The sequence below is a fragment of the Xyrauchen texanus genome, chromosome 15 (assembly GCF_025860055.1).
Source record: "Xyrauchen texanus isolate HMW12.3.18 chromosome 15, RBS_HiC_50CHRs, whole genome shotgun sequence".
Lineage (NCBI taxonomy): Eukaryota > Metazoa > Chordata > Actinopteri > Cypriniformes > Catostomidae > Xyrauchen > Xyrauchen texanus.
The window spans coordinates 41416349-41435892 of NC_068290.1; the positions used below are offsets into that span (position 1 = coordinate 41416349).

Here is a 19544-nt window from a genome sequence, read left to right on the forward strand (position 1 = left end):
TAAAGAGGATGGCGTCACTGCGCGAGCGAGCCATATAAGGTCGCGCGCCAGGACGTGAATAGTTTTCATTATGAACTTCGGGGGAACAAATGTGCGGGATGCTGCCGTTTAATGGCGCCCGCACTGCTGGAACAATTCATCGAGGCGAGACGGTTCCTCTGGGGGAGACCAGTCAGGGTGAAGCTCTTCGACTGTCCTTGTAAGGATGCGGAGCATCTCTCTGTGCACGTTCCTCGCCCTCGCTGGGGGAGGGGCGGCAGCATTATCCACTGACCATTTGCCTGATGTGGCGAAAGACATGACATCGTCATCATCCCCAGCATCAGATCCACCAAACGAGACAAGGCCGCACGCTCATCAGAGGGCCGGAGCTCGTCTCGCACATAGCGTATGGGGATATATACGCTTTGTGGAGATTGAGAGGCTCGTGGGGCGTGTGCCGGCACAAAATCCACCTCAAGTTTGTCCTACTCGGCCTCACGGCCCCGCCGTGCCTCCTCGTGCGAACCCTCGGGAATCACAGAAGAGGCTGGTGGGAGGGCGCGAGAGGCTGAATCGTCCCTCAGAACGAGGGCTGATTCGGTGAGCCGAGCTGACTTGAGACTCATGTCCTCACAGTGAGGACAGTCTGTCTCCATGAGAGCTGACTCTGCATGGGCGAGGCCCAGACAGAAAACGCAGCTCTCATGCTTGTCTGACGGCGGGATGTGTCTCTCGCACAAGGAACACTTACGGAACAACATCTTGAAACAGATGTGAACACGTAAGTGGCTCTTCTAGATATATAAATATAAATATAGATTTATATTTATATAACTTATATAACTTACATTTATACACACAAGTACAATTTTGCTTTAAAAGGATACTCTACACCTGCCGGCCGCCATGGAGAATCAGGATGCTGAGGTCCGTTCACCAGCGAAGCGTCAAGCGGCGAGGCGGAGTGATGTTCGCCGGAGCACTGCAGGGGAGCGCAGAGTCTTCTTGCTGCCGTGAAGATTCTGTCCGCTGACTGGTGTGAATTGACGGTGAAGGTAGGGGGCTTCGAGAGAAGAGGTAATCGCTGTCTTGAAGGAAGAAATTCTGAGGAAATGGTGTCTGTGCACCTGTTTTATAGCGGTCAGTTCGTACCGAAACGAGCGGTCAGTTTCGCACCAAAACAGGCTGGCTCAAACACCATATCCAATATTCGAATTTTGGCGTTATTGTAGAGAGGTTTCAAATAGGTTGTGTATGAAGGCACTCCCCATATGCGTTAGTAACGCAATGTCAAGTGGACTGGAGTCGTAAGGGAACCATGTTAAACAGCCCAGCTATTATAAACAGCAACGACAGAGAAATCATCACTCCACATACACATCATATACCTTACAAACATTTACCACGGATTTACTGTAAAAACTCTGACTGTATTAATCATGGTATTTTGCCAGTAATAGTTTCTAAATGTATTTAGATTACTGTTCTTCTTTACTGTTCTCCCATAATTTTCATAATTATTGTGAACCAAGCTATCAGTTTTCCTTCTGTGTCAAATCTGGTCTCTATAATAATGCTGTATGATTGTAGGAAATGTAACTGGGTTTGTTTTTTTTCATACATTTTAAGAGATGACTTTAATAAGTAGGAACCTGATGAAAGACATCTATAGAGGAGACCCATTTTAATTGCTCTGTTAAAATATTTTAATTTAGCCAGATAGGCTTTAATATTCCCACAGATGTTACTGTAAATATAATAATGTGCATATACATCTTAACCTAAAATGCAATGCTTTATTGACAAATGTGCATTTTAAATGCAAAAAATATGCAATATTATTGGATATTGCATGGTTCCTACCAAATCACATTTTCAACCGGCACTTTGAGGGCATATGCTGAAGTGGCCCGGGCTGTTCTATTGTGACAAACTGATGATGTCCAGCAGGGGGCAGTAATGCTCGTAAAGCGTGAACGGCTGTTAACCAAGAAGAAGAAGAAGAAGAAGAAGCTGTTCAGTTTCTCGCCATCTTGCAATGAGAAAACAGTGAACGATTTGGGCTGAAGATTAATTAATTTAAAGTCAAACTTTTAAAGAGTGGAAACGGAAAACTTTCAGAGGAGTTGTGAGAACAAGACATTTCGATGGATATTTGGTTTAATACAAAGCCGGTGCGTGTCTCTGTTTTCTGAATTCATTAAAGCTTGTGATGTACCTAAAGAACCATTGCGACTAAAATAAGACCAAAATAAGTGTGAATTGAGGAGTAATTATTGAATTATGTACATTATACATCAGTTAGAAGCGACTCATTGCTACGAAAGAACCTGTTCTGCTCAGTGATCAGATTGTGAATGAGTGATAATGAATTTTCTGCATTTATCCAGGTCGGAGTTTTTTTGTTTGAGTGTCTTTTCTTCCATCAGATTCACTCGTGGATAACCTTCGATACATCTGGATCGCATAAAGAGTTCATGGATACAGACAAGAGGTTCACCCATTTCTTTTCATTGGATTTTAAAGGACTGATATCTTAATCGATTTAACCGTTTTTTTTTTTTAACCTTTTCCGTTTTGTTTTAATTTTCATATACAGGACGGATATTAAATTGTGTTGCATACTCCACTTATTCTGCATATACTTCAAAACTCAATACAGTTACATTGGTTTTTCTATCCCATACATGTGTGTTTTGCTGTAGTGCAGCGCCACTTTTATGCATTGAGCCCATTCATCTTGACAATTAAATTATCTACATTTTGTTATATACACGCGGGACATTACATTAAGTAAGCTAAGTAACACTAGACGTTTTTTATCTTACGCTAAAATTGGTTAAACTATACAAAACTTTAATTTATAGCTTTTTGTATTGGTTTACGCATGACACTTTTGTCAAGATGTTTGAAAAAGGTTGGGGTGACATGTTGGATACTTGAACACTGTGTGCTATTGACCACCGTAATTCACACCTTTGTGTAACCCCACCCACTTTTCCACACCTTTAGCTTAGGCCTACTTAAGACCGTGTCACACCAGATGACTTTCCCTCTGACTTTCGGTCTGAAGCTTTTGTTTTTATAATCGCTGGACTTTCTGTACTTCTGCATGCTACACATTTTTCTACAAGAAGTATGGAGTCCACTCGAAAGTACCACTGGACGATACAAAAGGAGGAAAAGCTCATTGCTCTTTGGAGCCAACATGACTGTTTGTATGACAGAACCAGCATGTCATTTCACGACAAACTCATAAGAGATAAGAAATGGATGGAGATTGCTGACGAACTAAATATACCTGGTAAGGAAATATTAAGTACATTAACGATTATAGAATAAGGAGCTAGTTCGTTGTTTCCCATTTCCAGTGATTATTATTACTGTAATTGTTTATCGACTGTTACATTTCTTATCTTTCTTATATACATATTCTCATATGTGGATCATTGACATGATGCAAATTTATTGTCCAGGTCATTAACACACCTCTATTAATACACTACGATGAACATGTTTTCATACTGAGTTCATATCAGAGCTCAACCAATGGTAGATTTTACAGATAATGATAACGAAAGTGGTGAAAAAAAGCTCATAACTGAATAATCATATGATAGTTTTAAAAAAAATATTTATTCGGTCAATTTTTAAAAAAATCTTAGTCTTTCATTATTGTTAGAGCCGCAGACGTAAACGCTTCAAGAGTACGGAATAAATAAAACCCCATATGCAGTTTATTGTGCAACCAAAATATCAATAATAACAAAAAACTTATTCTAAATTATAAGAAATAATTCACTTGATTAAACTGTCATCTGTCATCATTTGTCATCTGGGGCTTTTCGCAGCTTACACAGGTAAAGAACTGCCCACAAGGCAGGAAAAGCCATCTAACTGACATGTAAAGTGACAATCACAGTCTGGTTTGTCATTACATGGTGTATAGGGGTGGGGTTATTGTAGATATATCACCATAATAAAAGATCGGCCTGGGAAAATAAATAATTAATATAATAGCATGTGAGTCTGCAAGCGTTTGCACAGAAAACACACGGGAAAATAGCTGAAAATGAATAGTATAAGTACAGCACAGAAAACCTCATCGCAGATTATTTCACAGACATAACTTAAGTAAACAAAGCAGAATATACAGCTCTGCTGATGGATATCTGCTTTACTTTTGCTACATGCCTCAAATCAAACACTGAATATCTTTAAAAGTGTTGATGTCACTAACCTGGCAAAATTGGGCAAATTCTGTGATTATATTTAGTACTCAAGCGCTCATTGTATCAACACGGAACCTTTTGAAATCGACTGATGCTTCTACCCAGACCAGCGCAAACTAGGCTCTCGGAAAACCTGTAGAAGTCAGCCAATCAGATTGGACTGACTGGACTGAGAAAGTGTTTTTGTGTGCTATAGAGCGCAATAGTCTGGTTCCAGAAGTAAAAATCCCATTAATTTATCCCATAAAAAATTAAAAGACAGATCTACCGTGAGCTATGAGGTTGTTCATCGATGGTATATTCTTCTGTTGAAGCCATCTATCTGTGTTATCCCAATGTAATTATTTAATTATGTTTTTTAGCAGAATTCATGGTAAAACATGGTACACATTACCCATGGTACAGCTGAGAAAAATCCACCAATCAGAGAACCGCGGCCAACAAAACCTGCGAAATGTGCCTTGAAACGACCCTACGCTCCCATGATGATTGAGTCAGTCTCCCTTCAGACTTGATCTACTATATATTTGTACAACTAGGGATATTTCGCCAACATTTTTTATATATATTTAGATGACCTAAAATCAATAGTTTTATATATTCCCATTGTTTTTTTTTGTTTTTTTTAATTACATCATTCGCAATGCTTCATGTGATTGTAGTTTGTGCCCTCAGGAAAGATGGTAAATACACAGTCTTGTACCTTTTGTCTTCATGTCTGATTTTCAAATACTTTTTTGCCTCAAAACAAAGCAACACTTTTATGAAGGATTTTATTAAAAGTCTATGGAAAAATACTTTCGGAACCCAGATGGCTGAAAAAATGGGCGGGCACTATCGCACTCTATAAAGGCCCAAACATACACTGTGATAGTACGTGAACGCAGACGTATGCAAGCTCGATTTCATGTATCGTTGCGTTGTGAATTGTGTCAGTGCTCAATTCATTACACAACGCAAGTATGCGCTGCATTCTCAGCGTTGCCGCAAGGGGCTTTAGAGCGGACTTTCTTCTTTCAATCAACAACTGTCATGGACTCGGGTAACAATTTGAGTTGAATCTTTTCTTAATATATATATGACTTTTGACTTTTAGTCCATTCAAATAACTTGTTTTTTTTTCTCTGTGTCTCTCCCCACACGTCAACTATTGACTTATCTACCACATCCGGGCTGCATCCGAAAACTTAGGCAGATGACTTGCTGCCTAATCGGTTAATGGCTTAACTGACAGCTGTTCTGAATTAATGGAAATGTATTTTTTATTCCCATTTTGGAATGCCCAAATTCCCACTACTTACTAGGTCCTCGTGGTCGTATGTTTACTCGCTTCAATCTGGGTGCCGGAGGCAGAGGCGGGGGACTCAAGTTACTTGACTCGAGTCTGACTAAAGTCGCAAATTTAAGAACATTTCATGTCAAGTGTCTCTCCGAGACCTCTTACAGGTCACCCACCTGTTGCGGGTAGATGAGCAAAATTACTTGTGCATTAAATACATTTGGACGAGGAGCTCGCAAACTGGATTGAGCCTCATCGGATACAGCCGTTGCCAGAAGTATTGGCAGTGACATCAATTTTGTGTTTTGCAAAATTTGCTGCTGCAGTATTTGTAGATTATTTTTTCACATGTTTCTGTTGTATACTGGAAAACAATGATAAGCATTTCATAAGTTTTAAAGACTTTTATTGGCAAAAACATTTAATTTACACAGAGTCGATATTTACAGTGTTGACCCTTGTTCTTCATAACCTCTGCAATTTGCTCTGGCATGCTGGATATCAGTTCTGTGCCAAATTCTGACTGATGGCGATCCATTCTTGATTTGTGCTCTGATTTGATCATAATTTGTGGGCTTCTGCTTGTCCACTCGCCTTTTGAGGATTGACTACAGGTTCTCTATGGGATTAAGATCCGAGCAGTTGCCTGGTCATGGATCCAAATTTTCAATGTAATGATCTCCGAGCCACTTCATTATCACTCTTGTCTTGTGACATGGTGCTCCATCATGGTGGAAAATGCACGGATCATCACCAAATTTCTCCTGGATCATTGGCAGAAGTTGCTCTTGCATGACGTTTTGATACCATTCTTCATTCATGGCAGTGTTTTTGGGAAGAATTGTGAAGCGAGCCCACTCCATTGGATGAAAAGCAACCCCACACATGGATGGTCTCAGGATGCTTCACTATTGGCATGACACAGGACTCATGGCAGCGTTCACCTTTTCTTCTCCGGACTATCAATTTTCCAGATGTCCCAAACAGTCTGAAGGGGGCTTCATCAGAGAAAATATATTTGCTCCAGTCTTCTGCTGTCCAATCCTTGTACTTCCTGCAGAATTTCAGTCTGTCCTTGATGTTTTTCTTGGAGAAAAGTGGCTTCTTTGCTGCCCTTCTTGACACCAGGCCATTGTCAAAAAGTCTTCGACTCACTGTGCGTGCAGATGCACTCACACCAACCTGCTGCCAATATTGAGCAAGCTCTGCACTGGTGGCGACACGTTTCCGTAGCTGACTCCTAAGGAGGAGACGGTCCTGGCGCTTGCTGGACACTCTGGGACGTCCTGAAGCCTTCTTCACTGCAGTTGAACCTCTCTCCTTGAAGTTCTTGATTATCCAGTAAATGGTTCTTTCAGGTGCAATATTCTTTCCAGTGATTTCCTTGCATGTGAGGCCATTTTGATGCAACGCGATGATGGTTGCACATCTTTCTATAGAGATTTACATTTACATTTATTCATTTGGCAGACGCTTTTATCCAAAGCGACTTACAAAAGAGGAAGAACATCAGCAAATCATCTTAGGGAGACAACAATTGTAGAGATAAATAGAGATAACAATTGTTAACAAGAACGCAATGATTGGAAGCACTTCACTGCTTTTATAGCAATCAGTCTACTCTTATAATCCAATCATAACGATAGTGATTTCACCTATCGATTTCAAACTAGTACTCGTTCACACTTTCCCAGGTGCTGCTGATATGATTAGTGAAATTATGTTGGCTGGTAATTTTTTACCAGGACCAAAAAATAGTGAAATTTGGGTTTTTGTGATTTTAAGTAAAACATTTTGGCCAGTGAAGCTTTTTGCAATTATTTAAAATGCATCTGATCACTCTGCACAATAATCTAGAAACAATGTAAATCAACAGCACAACAACTGAAGCAGAACAATTTGCACCATGACTGTACATGCAGTGTTATAAATTTTAACCGGTTAATTCTAAAAATCGAAACAATTCAGATTATAAGGTATCACATATTGAAATGCACATTTGACAGTACAGCATTGATTTTGAGGTTGGGATGCAGATGAAAATTATAATATTAACAACAGTTATGTTTGTGGGGGAAAATGAAATATTCTGACAGTGTGCCTAAGTTTGGTCTCTTTTACAGATTCCTTTCATTAGGTTCCTACTAATTAAACTACAGTTGTCTCTTGGAATTTCTGATGGCGAACAAAACAACTTTTATTTTCAAAGAGCATTACAAGAGTACAGATTGAAAACTGACCAAAGTCCGTCCATAATATCCATAGTTTTAACAATGATATTTGTATTAGTTCATAGAAACCATAGGTAAAACCATGAATGGCTCCTCACTTCCATGATTGGCAACTGCGGTTTCTATATAAAGATCTATGGCTTGTAAATACATACCTTATTTATTAATACAGTACAGTTAGTGTTATTACAGTAAATCCTTTAGAATGTGGGGGCTGTTTCTCACTGTTCACAAGTACATTTAAAATAGTCTGTTCAGTTGAGAATTACAGCATCTGCTCTGCTCTCGTGCTGCTTGATCCATGATTGAGCCAATCATGACAATTGATCTGTGCAGTGCTGTTTCATTCCACTTCTGAAGCGAGAAAAATGCACTCCAAAACATACAGATGACAGGGAAAGGCTCTTTAATATTCAAGAGGAAAATGTTGCAATCCCCTGCCATCCTACATTTCAGAAATGATCTCGCAGGCCACTTGAAATGAAATGAGTTTGACGTGTGTTATGCGGTGACATCACTGTGAGAGTGTGTATGATGGGGTCTCTTTCTCAGTGTACAAAACGCACAGCTGACTGGGGCTGGCAATCATTGTTGCGTCAAGAATATTAGATGTAGCACCGCTGCAAAATGCATATAGGGGAAACATGTTTATGGACAAATGGTATGTTTTGCTGCTTTTTAGTTTGACTTTGTAATATTGTTGCCTTTTTAATTTCAGTTAAAGATGTTAAACAAAGGGCTGGATCAATAAGGACACAATACTCCAGGATTCTGAAGCCACATGCAAATAGCAGCTCTGGCAAACCTTTAACATCAAAACAACTCTGGCTCCTGGACAAATTGGAGTTTTTGAGGAGGCATTATGTCCCGCGGATCAATGAAAGTAGTTTGAACGTAAGTACATACAGTAGGTTGCCAGTACTGACACAGATGAGCCAAAACATTAAGACCACTCACTGGTGAAGTGAATAATGTTGATCATCTCCCTAAAAGGCCACATGTCAAGGTCTGGGAGGATTAGATGGTAATCGTACAAACAGTTCTCGTAATCAACATGTTGAATGCAGGAGAAATGGGCAGGATTAAAGACCTGAGCGACTTTGAGAAGCAGTGGTGAGTACCTACTGACAGTGGTTTGAGGAAGGACAAACCAAAAACCGGCGACAGGGTGTTGGGCCTGAGGCTTATAAATGTGCGAGGGCTATCCCGTCTGGTCCGAACTGACAGAAGGTCTACTGTGGCAAAAGTAACTGAAAATATGGTTACAGAAGGGATGTGTCACAACACACACAGTGCATTGCAACCCGCTGCGTATGGTGTGCGTAGCCGAAGACCAGTCAGAGTGCCCATTATGTCCACTATCGAGAGTGCCTACAATGGGCATGTGAGCATCATAACTTGAACTTGGAGCAGTGGAAGAAGGTTTGCTGGTCTGCTGAGTCCAGTTTTCTTTTACTTTATGTTGACAGCCATGTACGTGTGGCCCGTTAACCTGGGAATGTGATGGCACCAGGATGCACTGTGGGAAGACTACAATCTTTTGGAGGGAGTGTGACGCTCTGGGCAATGTTCTGCTGAGAAATCCTGGGTCTGGCCATTCATGTGGATGTCAATTTCACACGTAACCACTACCATAAACATCGTTGCAGACCAGGTACACCCCTTCATGGCAGTGGTATTCAGCAGAATAATGCACCCTGCCACACTGCACACGTTGTTCGGGAATGGTTTGAAGAACATGATGAAGAGTTCAAGGTCTCCAAATTCCCAGATCTCAATCCGATTGAGCATCTGTGGGATGTGCTGGACCTACAAGTATGATCCATAGTCTCCACCTCGCAACCTACAGGTCTTGAAAGATTTGCTGCTAATGTTTTGGTGACGGATACCACAGGACACCTTTTGGGGGTCATTTAGAATCTATGCCTTGGTGGGTCAGCACTGTTTTGGTGGCATGGAGAAGACCAACAGCATATTAGTCAGGTGGTCATTATGTTTCTGCTCATCAGTGTATATGTAAAGGTTTCATGTTAAAATTAGTTCTGTCAGTTTAATTGTGATTTATCATATAACTTTTCATTGTTGATCTCGATTAATCACAGATTTTTGAAAAAGCTGAAATGTCATGCCACAGTGCATTTATTTCCTCCTCAGGAAAGAAAACAAAATAATTTGGAACAATAATGCTTTGATTCTCCAGATAAATTCTTCCACAGTATAAAGATAGAAATTCACTAAAAGAGTGGCGATTCAAGAAACATTAAATGTTTCCGAAAGTCTAAATGGGTGGTTGACTAATTGAAATATCCCATTGGTTGCATATTCTTTGCAATGGACATTTACTTACTTAAACTTGAATCCTTCTCAATATGAATCTTCTGGTAGAATGTAGTAAAGTGAAATGCGACAGAAGTAGTAGCAGACGTGCTTCTGTGGTTATTAAATTGCGACTTGCAGAGGCTATGAAGTACTTGACTTCTGTCACAAGTCCAATCTGTGCTTGTATGTACAACAGTTTGCATTAAGAGGTCATTTTTTTTTTAGCCATCAATTTATCATTGACAGTGAATAGCTGTGTATGTGCACATCACAAAGGTTCCGCCCTACTCCAACCAGTGTTTTATTAATGGTAAATGTATTAATCAGGATTAAGAATAAATAATCTTGTTAAATGTTTTTTAATTGATTGCTTGCGTTAATTCGTTAATTTCGACAGTTGTCGTTAAAATTTGTTTTCTTATTTAGTTTTTCTGTCTTTACAGCTTGCTGCAGAACAGCCAGGTGTCAAACAGGAGCCAGTTGATGTTGTTGTTGTAGGCCAGGCATTCACTGATGAAGAGGGAAGTTTTTCAGACATGTCTGCAAACACACTGGACTCTGAGAGTGTACAGATTGCTCCAGAGCAGCCGGATATCAAGCCGGGGCAAGTTGATGTTGTTTTGGACCAGGAGTTTGCTGATGAGGACGCAAGTTTTTCAGACATGTCGGAAAACACTGTGGACTCTGTGAGTGTACAACAGCAGTCGCCTCCCAAGCCACCTCAGAGCAAAAAGAGAAAGGGTTCTGACAGCGATACTGAAGTGGAAGCGATCAATTTGCTTAGGAAGATGTCAGCCACTGTAATGACTGGCTTGAACCAAGCAAATGATTCTGAGGCCATTTTTGGCCAGCAGATTGCATCCGACCTGCGAGAAATACAAAATCCAGTGTTGCGGAGAATGGCCAAAAGAAAAATACAGATGTTGGTCTACGAATATCAAGACAAAGACCAGTTTGAGCGAGAGAAACCATGAACAGGACAGTTAGCTGATTTTTATTTTTTTATTTTTTACATAAAATTGTGTAGCATAATGTTTACCTTTTGTTCTTCAATAGTGTCTAACACCTTGGGTGTGTCATTGGTAGGTTTTATTTCAGCTTTGTAAAGTTTATATTTATTACTTCTAGTGCTATATAGCATTGTATATAACTTTTTATAAATATACATGTAGGTAGGGCCGTCAATAGGGTGGTGCAGGAATTTACCACATTCGACCTGGCCATGGGCCTGCCCGGTACGTATATTACAATTGTGTAGTTATATTATGCGTTATTAGTTTTCCATATAGATTATATAAATGCTTTACAATTTTGTAATTATATATTTTTTACTTTTTTATTTATTTTTATACTTTTAAACAGTGTTTACTTTCTATCAGGTAACATTTCTGTTGGTCAGCTCTTTGCACAGTGTGACAATAAATGTGAAAGTTCTTCTGGAGTGTTTGGTCTTTTATTGCAATATTTATTGTACAGTACATAGCTTTACTTTGTAGAAGTATATCATAGACATATATATAGATATATATATATAGATAGATAGATACACACACACACATTCACACAACAGTTAGTTCCGGTCCGCAAATCTGATTGGATGAGATGTTCCATGAGCACTGATGGTCTGACAACTTCAGTAATCGGACACTTCACTGTGTGTGTATCACTCCACTTGTGTTCCTGCGGTTTTAAACTAAAGTGTAACATCAGCGCATACAGTATGTGTTAAGAGTTACTGTATAAGTGTCTCTTACATGTATTTTTTTTGGTTTATTTATTTACATTACATATGTTAGCCGGTTGTGTGTAATATGAGCAGTTGGTGATGTGAAGTGAATCCCTCAGTCATTGTTTATATAGAACAGTGCTTCGTGATCGCTCATATTACTACTACACAACTACAGCTTGAAAATGGCTTTAAACAAACAACTTCCGCATTATTAAGTACACAATTCAAGGTGCTTACCTCTTACTGGAGTTTCCACATAGGAGAAAAGTACTGTTCAAAATGGCAGAGGACATTGCGGTTTCTGTAGTGAAGGATACTTTCACCCGCTACCCTGAAATATGGAGAATTACCCCTGCTTGGATGGCTGGACCTTTCTGCTGCCTTTGACACAGTCAACCATCAGATCCTACTCTCCACCCTCTCTAAACTGGGCATCACTGGAACTGTGCTTGGCTGATTCAACTCCTATCTCTCAGAAAGGTCCTTTGAGGTAGCCTGGAGAGGGGAGGTATCCAAGCCACATCAGTTACTTACTGGGGTACCTCAGGGATCAGTGCTTGGGCCACTTCTCTTCTCCATATACACAAAATCACTGGGACCCATCATCCAGTCACATGGTTTCTCTTACCACTGCTACGCTGATGACACGCAAATCTACTTGTCTTTCTAGCCCAACGACACCACAGTGACCACTGGAATCGCTGCCTGTCTGGCAGACATCTCAGCCTGGATGAAAGAACATCACCTGCAACTCAACCCAGCCAAGACCGAACTCCTTGTCTTTCCAGCCAACCCTGCTGTTGAACACAACATCACCATGCAGCTGGGTCCAACTACAGTTTCGCCTTCCAAAACGGTCAGAAATCTAGGGGTAACCATTAGAGGTCGACCGATATTGGTTTTTTTCAGGCCGATGGCGATCTTTTGAAATCCGGGTCGGCCGATTAATGCTGCCGATTTAATTTGGCCGATATGTGCTTGTTTTTAACCTCTTATTTGAAAAATAAAATGTAACACAAATAATTAGTTAAGATAGACAAAATTTCTCAACAAATACATTTATTGAACACTTGACCAATCTGCACTTGTACACTTAAATTAAAAATGTATAATGTAAAAACATATATTATAAATAATGTATAACAAATATATTAAATAAACAAAGCAGGTGTTACGAACTGCTCTGAGACACGAAGGTTGAGATCCAAATGCAGCTTTAATCAAGGGGCAATCCAGACACGTAATCCAATATTCAGAGCATCCAAGAGAAGCACAGGCATAACTAGGGATGGTATTGTTAAGGTTTTAATGGTATTACTATTCTTACCGATACTGCTTATTGATCCGGTACTTTAACGGTATTCTTAATCTGGTTCTTTATATGTTATATATATATATATATATATATATATATATAACACAAAGATAAACGTTATATAGGCACAGTGATTTAATTTCAGGAAGATCTACTAACATTACTGTTCAGGTGTGGTCTAAAAAGAAATCTAATAAAGTAATCAATTGTAAAATAACACTGCATAGTTTATCATAGATAGATTAATGCTCATTAATGCAGAAGTTATTCATTCAAGAGCTGTAAGTGATTTTCTCTTTGCCTTTTGTTGTTTGATTCGCAGTAATGGCTCAATCGTCAGCATGTTTATTAGACAGCTTCCCCTTTAAGACCGAGTGCAGATCTAATAGGCTCCTGATGCAGCATATTTTCTCCCCAACTATTTCCATAACTACATCCATTTAAGACATAAACTGTGTTTAAGTGAATCTCCAAGCCGGTCGTTTTTACATATTTTTGTGTATATTTGATCGTTTAGACGCGCAAATGAAACCCAAAGTAGCCTATACTTTGCTTGTCTCTTTGCGGTGTGTTTCGGAGCACGCGCCGCCTTGGGAACGGTATCTCTTGTGCTCTTTTTATTATTAAACGCGTCCCTCACTTTAGCAACAGTAGCATTTTACAACAATCACCGATCGTGCTGATTCTGATGTTAAGTTTGAGTTTTAGGGAGAAATGTCAGTGCACCGCTGTGAAGGGAAGGAAGTTGTGCTAGACCAGGGGTTCTCAACCTTTTGCAAGCTGCTGCCCCCAAAGCTGGTTCATTGCAGTTGGGGCCCCAGTGCCCCCCGCACCGCCCCATGCTTTATTGTTGTTATTATTATTATTATTATTGGGAGTAGCACCAGACTTCTAATGTGAGCTTGCATTATTATTATTATTATGAGTAGTAGTAGGCCTATCATCATTACTAGGCTATTGCTATATAATTATTTATTTAGCATAGCGCATCTCACAGCAGTACTCAATCATGTTTTGAATGATTCAGTGTTGTGAACAGTGACCCATTCACAAACATCTGTCTCATTCTTGATGAATCGGCCGTTTGAACGAATCGTTTGAATGAACGACTCAATGACTCGCTTAATGAAACCGCTTATGCTTATCACCTGCATTTGCGCTCACTATCGACAAACCAATCAAATTTGTTCAAAACTTTTTTTTTAAATCAGTCCAAATACATTTTAATTTTAGCCTACTCGCGCCCCCCCCGGGAGAGTGTCCGCGCCCCCCCGGTTGAGGACCACTGTGCTAGACAGAATGCGGCTTATGTATAAATATTCTTTTTATAATCTTTGGAAGGCGAAATCTAAAATAAAATCAGACTAATATCACAGATCTAAACCAGGCTATGTTTGAATGTTTAGTTCTGTCACTCATTAAGCAGGGTGTTGTGCTCGCTGTGGCACCGCATGAGATATCTATCTCTCTCTCTCCTCTCTCTCTCTCTGACTGCGAATAGCTAAATTGCATCACAGACAAATTTAATATTATTATACATAGAAATGGCTGGCGAGATAAAATAACTTTCTCTTTATAGCAATAATAAATGTATTTTCTTAATTTCTCCAGTACCGACAGCAGAACCGATAAAGTCAGAGCTTACCAAAGCCAGTCCTTCAATAGCCTATAGCACGTTGGTATATTTTTTATTACTTATTTCTCTGCATTGAGTGACAACCCTCTCAAATATAAGACACACAAACAGAACAAATAAAAGTCTCAGATTCACTGTCTGTAATTGCAAAATTCTTGCTTATTGTGACATGATAGCAACCCTTCTGCTGTGATAATGCAACTTCAACTACGCTATCAATATCCAAAGTAGCCGAACGTCATGTCGCCTATCGCGTTTGTCGCATTTTTTCTTGAAGTTGGCAGTAACAAATGTTTTTAATTAAATATAAAGAAGTTATACAAATTTAATCCTTACTGTTTTCTCCAAGGAACTTAGCTCCTTCCTTAGGCACTGGATGAGGTCTGCTCACTGGAAAATGAATCTAGGGGCAGTGTGCGTTGAACACGTGTTCCACAACAACACTAGGCTGCACACAGATTCGCCTGCCTAATAATCGGCTTGATATGCGTGGATATTGGCCGATGCCGATTATGTTAAAAAATTTAAAAAATCGGCCGATTAATCGGCCAACCGATTAATCGGCCGACCTCTAGTAACCATTGATAATGAGCTAAATTTCACAAGACCAACGCTCTCATTGCAGGCCTTCCTGCATGTGCTATTAGACCTCGGTCTTTAATGAACCTAAGAGAGCACGTTACACCACTCTTTGTCTCTCTCCACTGGCTTGTATATGCATGTACTAAATTCAAGGCCCTGATGCTGGCATACAAAACAGTCACTGGGTCTGCTCCAGCATACCTAAAAACATTTATGCAGAGCTACGTTCCCTCCAGAAGCCTGCGGTCGGCTAAGGAATGTCACCTTGTCATACCAAAACAAAGAGGCACCAAAACAGTTTCCCGGACTTTGTTTCATCATACCACGGTGGTGGAATGACCTTCCCAACTCAATCCGGGAAGCTAACTCACTCTCTATCTAAAAAAACGGCTAAAAACACATCTTTTCCAAAAGCACTTATCCGGTCACTTGTTGCACTTAAATCTGTTTTGTATACTATTCTGATGATAGTGAAACTTTGTAGTATGGCACTTTTCTCCTTAAGATGATTTGCTTATTTTTTCCTCTTTTGTAAGTCGCTTTGGATAAAAGCATCTGCCAAATGAATACATTTAAATGTAAGCTAATCGATTAGCCTCTTAACATAGCATACCTCTAACAAATTCTCTTCACTTTCATTAAAATTATTCTCACTGTCGAAACCTACAGATATGGTGGTATGATTGAGTTCAAATCATACTTGTAGTGGGGAAGTCTGGTTGTAGTCTTGCAGGATGCAGACAGATCCCTCTTGTTTTATGTTCTATAAGCATCAGATGGTTAGAGAAAGGACTGTGGAGGGTCCAGATGGCACAACCATGATGTGGAAAAACCTGTTCACTATATCACTGCACAGCACCCAGAGAGTCTACATTTCCTGAAGTTTATCTTCTTGCAGAAGGATGGCACTTAATGAATTTGCTGAATACATTTTTTAATTTTTAAATAAATAAAAATTTGTATTCTTAATTGCCACCACCACTAAAATATTAGAGACTTAATTCACAAATTAACTTGAGACATCACTACTCAGAACAGTTTTTGTGTTATGTCTGTGATGAAAACCAGTAAAACCCTCTGCAAGAAGTTTCTTCTCTTTAATGCTTTAGGTTTAATCTTTTTATGTGCTTCTGTTACAGACATGAAAGCACTGCATCAACAATACATTTCAAGACTATCGCTGTCGGGCATCTGCTGTGAATAATTGCTGAATTTGTGGAGAGATTAAAGTTTTATGCTGATACTGTCTGGCACTGCTTAAATAGTTATCAGATACTTGATGCTGTGAACTAGATGTGAAATTTTATAATTTCTTTTTAGTTTTGTGCAATAAGATGTTATACTATAGTTATTTGGCATATTTATTTGTTAAATATCTGTTAATAACCATGTTGAAGTACTGCACTGAGCATCCGTATATCCCTGTGAAATATGTATGGTCTGGGTCACGTGAACATAATGAAGCCTATTTATTAATGTTGATTTTTTTTTTTTTTTACAGTTTGGTCACATTACACTTTTTTTTTAAATGTACAAATTCCAAATTGTTTAATCAGTAAATATGATGTCTTGAAATTGCATATATTATATTGCATGTTTGTTTTCATGCCTAATTTGAACATTTACAAGTATTTATATTAATATATAGAACAAGAGATAAATAATTTATGTACTTCAAGACAACCGACGGCAGTTAAGCCTGTGGTCGCATATTAAAAAGAGAGATCACGCACGGTTTCTTTAGCACATCCCTGCTATGTATATTTTATTTCAACTGACTGTAAAAAAACAAAAACAGAAAGGGGATTAAGAGAGACATTATTCAATGTTAAATGGTTGGCGTGGATCTCATCTTTGGATACACATTACATGTGACGAGTCAAACCAAACTTTTATTCTCAACACACAGTTAAAAGATCGTGATTAATTAGACAAATAGATATTTTTACCCATCCCTAATTTTATAATTTTTATTTTAAGCCATACATGTGATTAAAATACATGTAGTAGGGTGGTGTTCATCAAAAAAAGGTTGAAAACCACTGTCGTAGATGATTCACATAACCAATACTAGCCAATACAATACTAGCTAATATTTATGATATAAATTGTAAATCCACAAACCTGTTACTTTTTAATGAATTAGTAAAAAGTGTTGCATACCTATTGACTAAAATATATGAATGCCAAAATTATTCTTGCTGGTGATTTTAATATTGTATCAAATGATCATTTAGATAGATGGCCTCCTAAGATAGTAAAATACGATGTGTGTAACAAGGTGGTTTCTGGGTTATGCAATAAATTAGGACTTGTCTGGTGAAAATTCAACCCCCAAAAATGTATGACCCTTTTACAGCCCACGTGATCAAATAGTTGCGTGCGCATTTTGGCAACGGAAGTGGTATTGTTTCCCACTGGCTCTAACGTGTTAGCAACTCCGAAAGTGTATCAAAACATCAAAATGTCTGGTTGCGTTTACGGTTGCACTAATCGATATTCCACCAAGGGGCTTAAGTTTTATAGGATTCCGACAGGATCACGGCCGTTTCAGAAGAACCGCCGGCGCCTGTGGCTGCAGGCGATTAAACATGTCGATTGGAGCGAGGACATAATAAAAAATGCTTGCGTCTGCAGCGCCCACTTTATATCAGGTAAGTTTATCTATGTACTCTTGAGTTTAATGGAAAGCATGGTTTACATTATTGATTGTCTGTAGCTTACGGTGTAGTTTATCAATGCAGCTGAAGTTTGATGACCACATGCAGCTAGTTTCATAAGCTGGGGCTCGTTCTTCGTACGTTGCTTAAAACATCCGAGATGATATCATCGTGCTAATTGGGTTCTTCGAATACACCTGTTGTTTATGATTAGTATCGCTGGATTGAGTTATCTGAGATAATTGCGCGTTCATGCGTTGATTTAAAAGGGGATATGTATCGATAGTAGAAACATTGATCAGCAACGCTGTTATTGGCTGTTCAGAATGGCCAAAGAACGCGCACAGTTTTTCTCCCAAGCAGAACAAGAGCTTTTAATGGAAGGTTATGCTGAATTTGAGTCTTTAATTAAAACGACAGGGAACACCTCAAAGTCTGCAAAAGCCAGGAGAGAGGGCTGGCAAAAAGTAGCAGACAAATTAAATGCGTAAGTGCTGTCCATGGTAGATGTTTCTATCACTTTCTACAGTATGTATTTTTGCATTTTAATAATTTCATATTTACTTTGTTCTATTATGTCAGAGCCTCCACGGGACCCACTAGAACATGGGGACAAGTAAAAGTGAAGTACAAGAATATTCTACAAAATGGTAGCCTTTAATTCTTATACCGTCTTTATTTTAAAAAGCCACTTTTTTTCCTCTTTTTAAAAGCCACTGTTAAATAAGGTCTTTGTCTGTTTATAACAGCCACCAAGAAAAAGGCTGAAAAAGAAAAACAGGTGGTGGTCCTGCACCACCACCATATACCCCAGCAGAGGAGCTGGCCCTTGGGTTGAATGAAAACCGACCCATTGTGGAGGGCATCCCTGGGGGCAGCTCTTCCTCAGACCCAAAGCCAGGGACTTTTTTGCCCCTCTTTTGTGCAGTTTTACTTAATACACCAACACTTTTACCTGTTCCCAAGCAAGTGCTGGCTGAAGCATATGCAGTAAGTTGTGTACTTTTTCTAAGAAAATGCAACACTTTGTAATACCCATTTATTTCCATTGCACAGGACAGTGAAGAAACCCTCTCAGATGACTGTCCTTTGGAGGAAGAACCTGTAAGTGCATAAATAACTTTACACTAATTTGTATATACTTGTGTACCTATTCTTTCTGTCTGCAATATGAGTTGCAGGAGTCCACACCTAGAGAAAGGCCTACAGAAATGCTTGCAGAAGAGCCTGCACAAAGAACTGATACAGAGGTGGGCAGTGTTGTACTTTTACTTTTTACTTTTGTTGCATGAGGCATGTTTTGACCCTTTCTTTTTCTTTCACAAAATGACACAGGGTGACATCCGTTCCCTATATAAACGGCATCTTCAACAAAAAATCGAGTATTTTGACCTGAAAAAACACAAATTAAGAGGAGAAATTGAACTTGACAACTTGAAAAAGAGAAAAATTGCACTAGAGATAGAGTTGCTTCAAAAGGACCTTCAGAGTCAGTGCTAATACACCATTTGACACATAGTAGTATTGCTGACTTTACATAACTATCTCTTATTGCAGGCAAAAGATGACTTGCTGGATT

At 39.2% G+C, this 19544-nt stretch overlaps 1 protein-coding gene across 2 annotated transcripts; it reads left to right on the plus strand.

Moving 5' to 3' along the window:
• Positions 1-2014: 2014 nt before the first annotated feature.
• LOC127655546 (uncharacterized) lies at positions 2015-11478 on the plus strand. Of its 2 annotated transcripts, none has more exons than XM_052143437.1 (4): positions 2015-2156; positions 2412-3286; positions 8443-8618; positions 10487-11478. In XM_052143437.1, the coding sequence occupies exons 2-4, from the start codon at positions 3121-3123 to the stop codon at positions 11015-11017; spliced, it is 873 nt and encodes a 290-aa protein (XP_051999397.1). In that variant the 5' UTR covers positions 2015-2156; positions 2412-3120; the 3' UTR covers positions 11018-11478. The 2 variants fall into 2 exon arrangements, with proteins under 2 accessions (XP_051999397.1, XP_051999396.1); XM_052143436.1 differs by having other exon boundaries at positions 2021-2156; positions 2373-3286.
• Positions 11479-19544: the final 8066 nt, after the last annotated feature.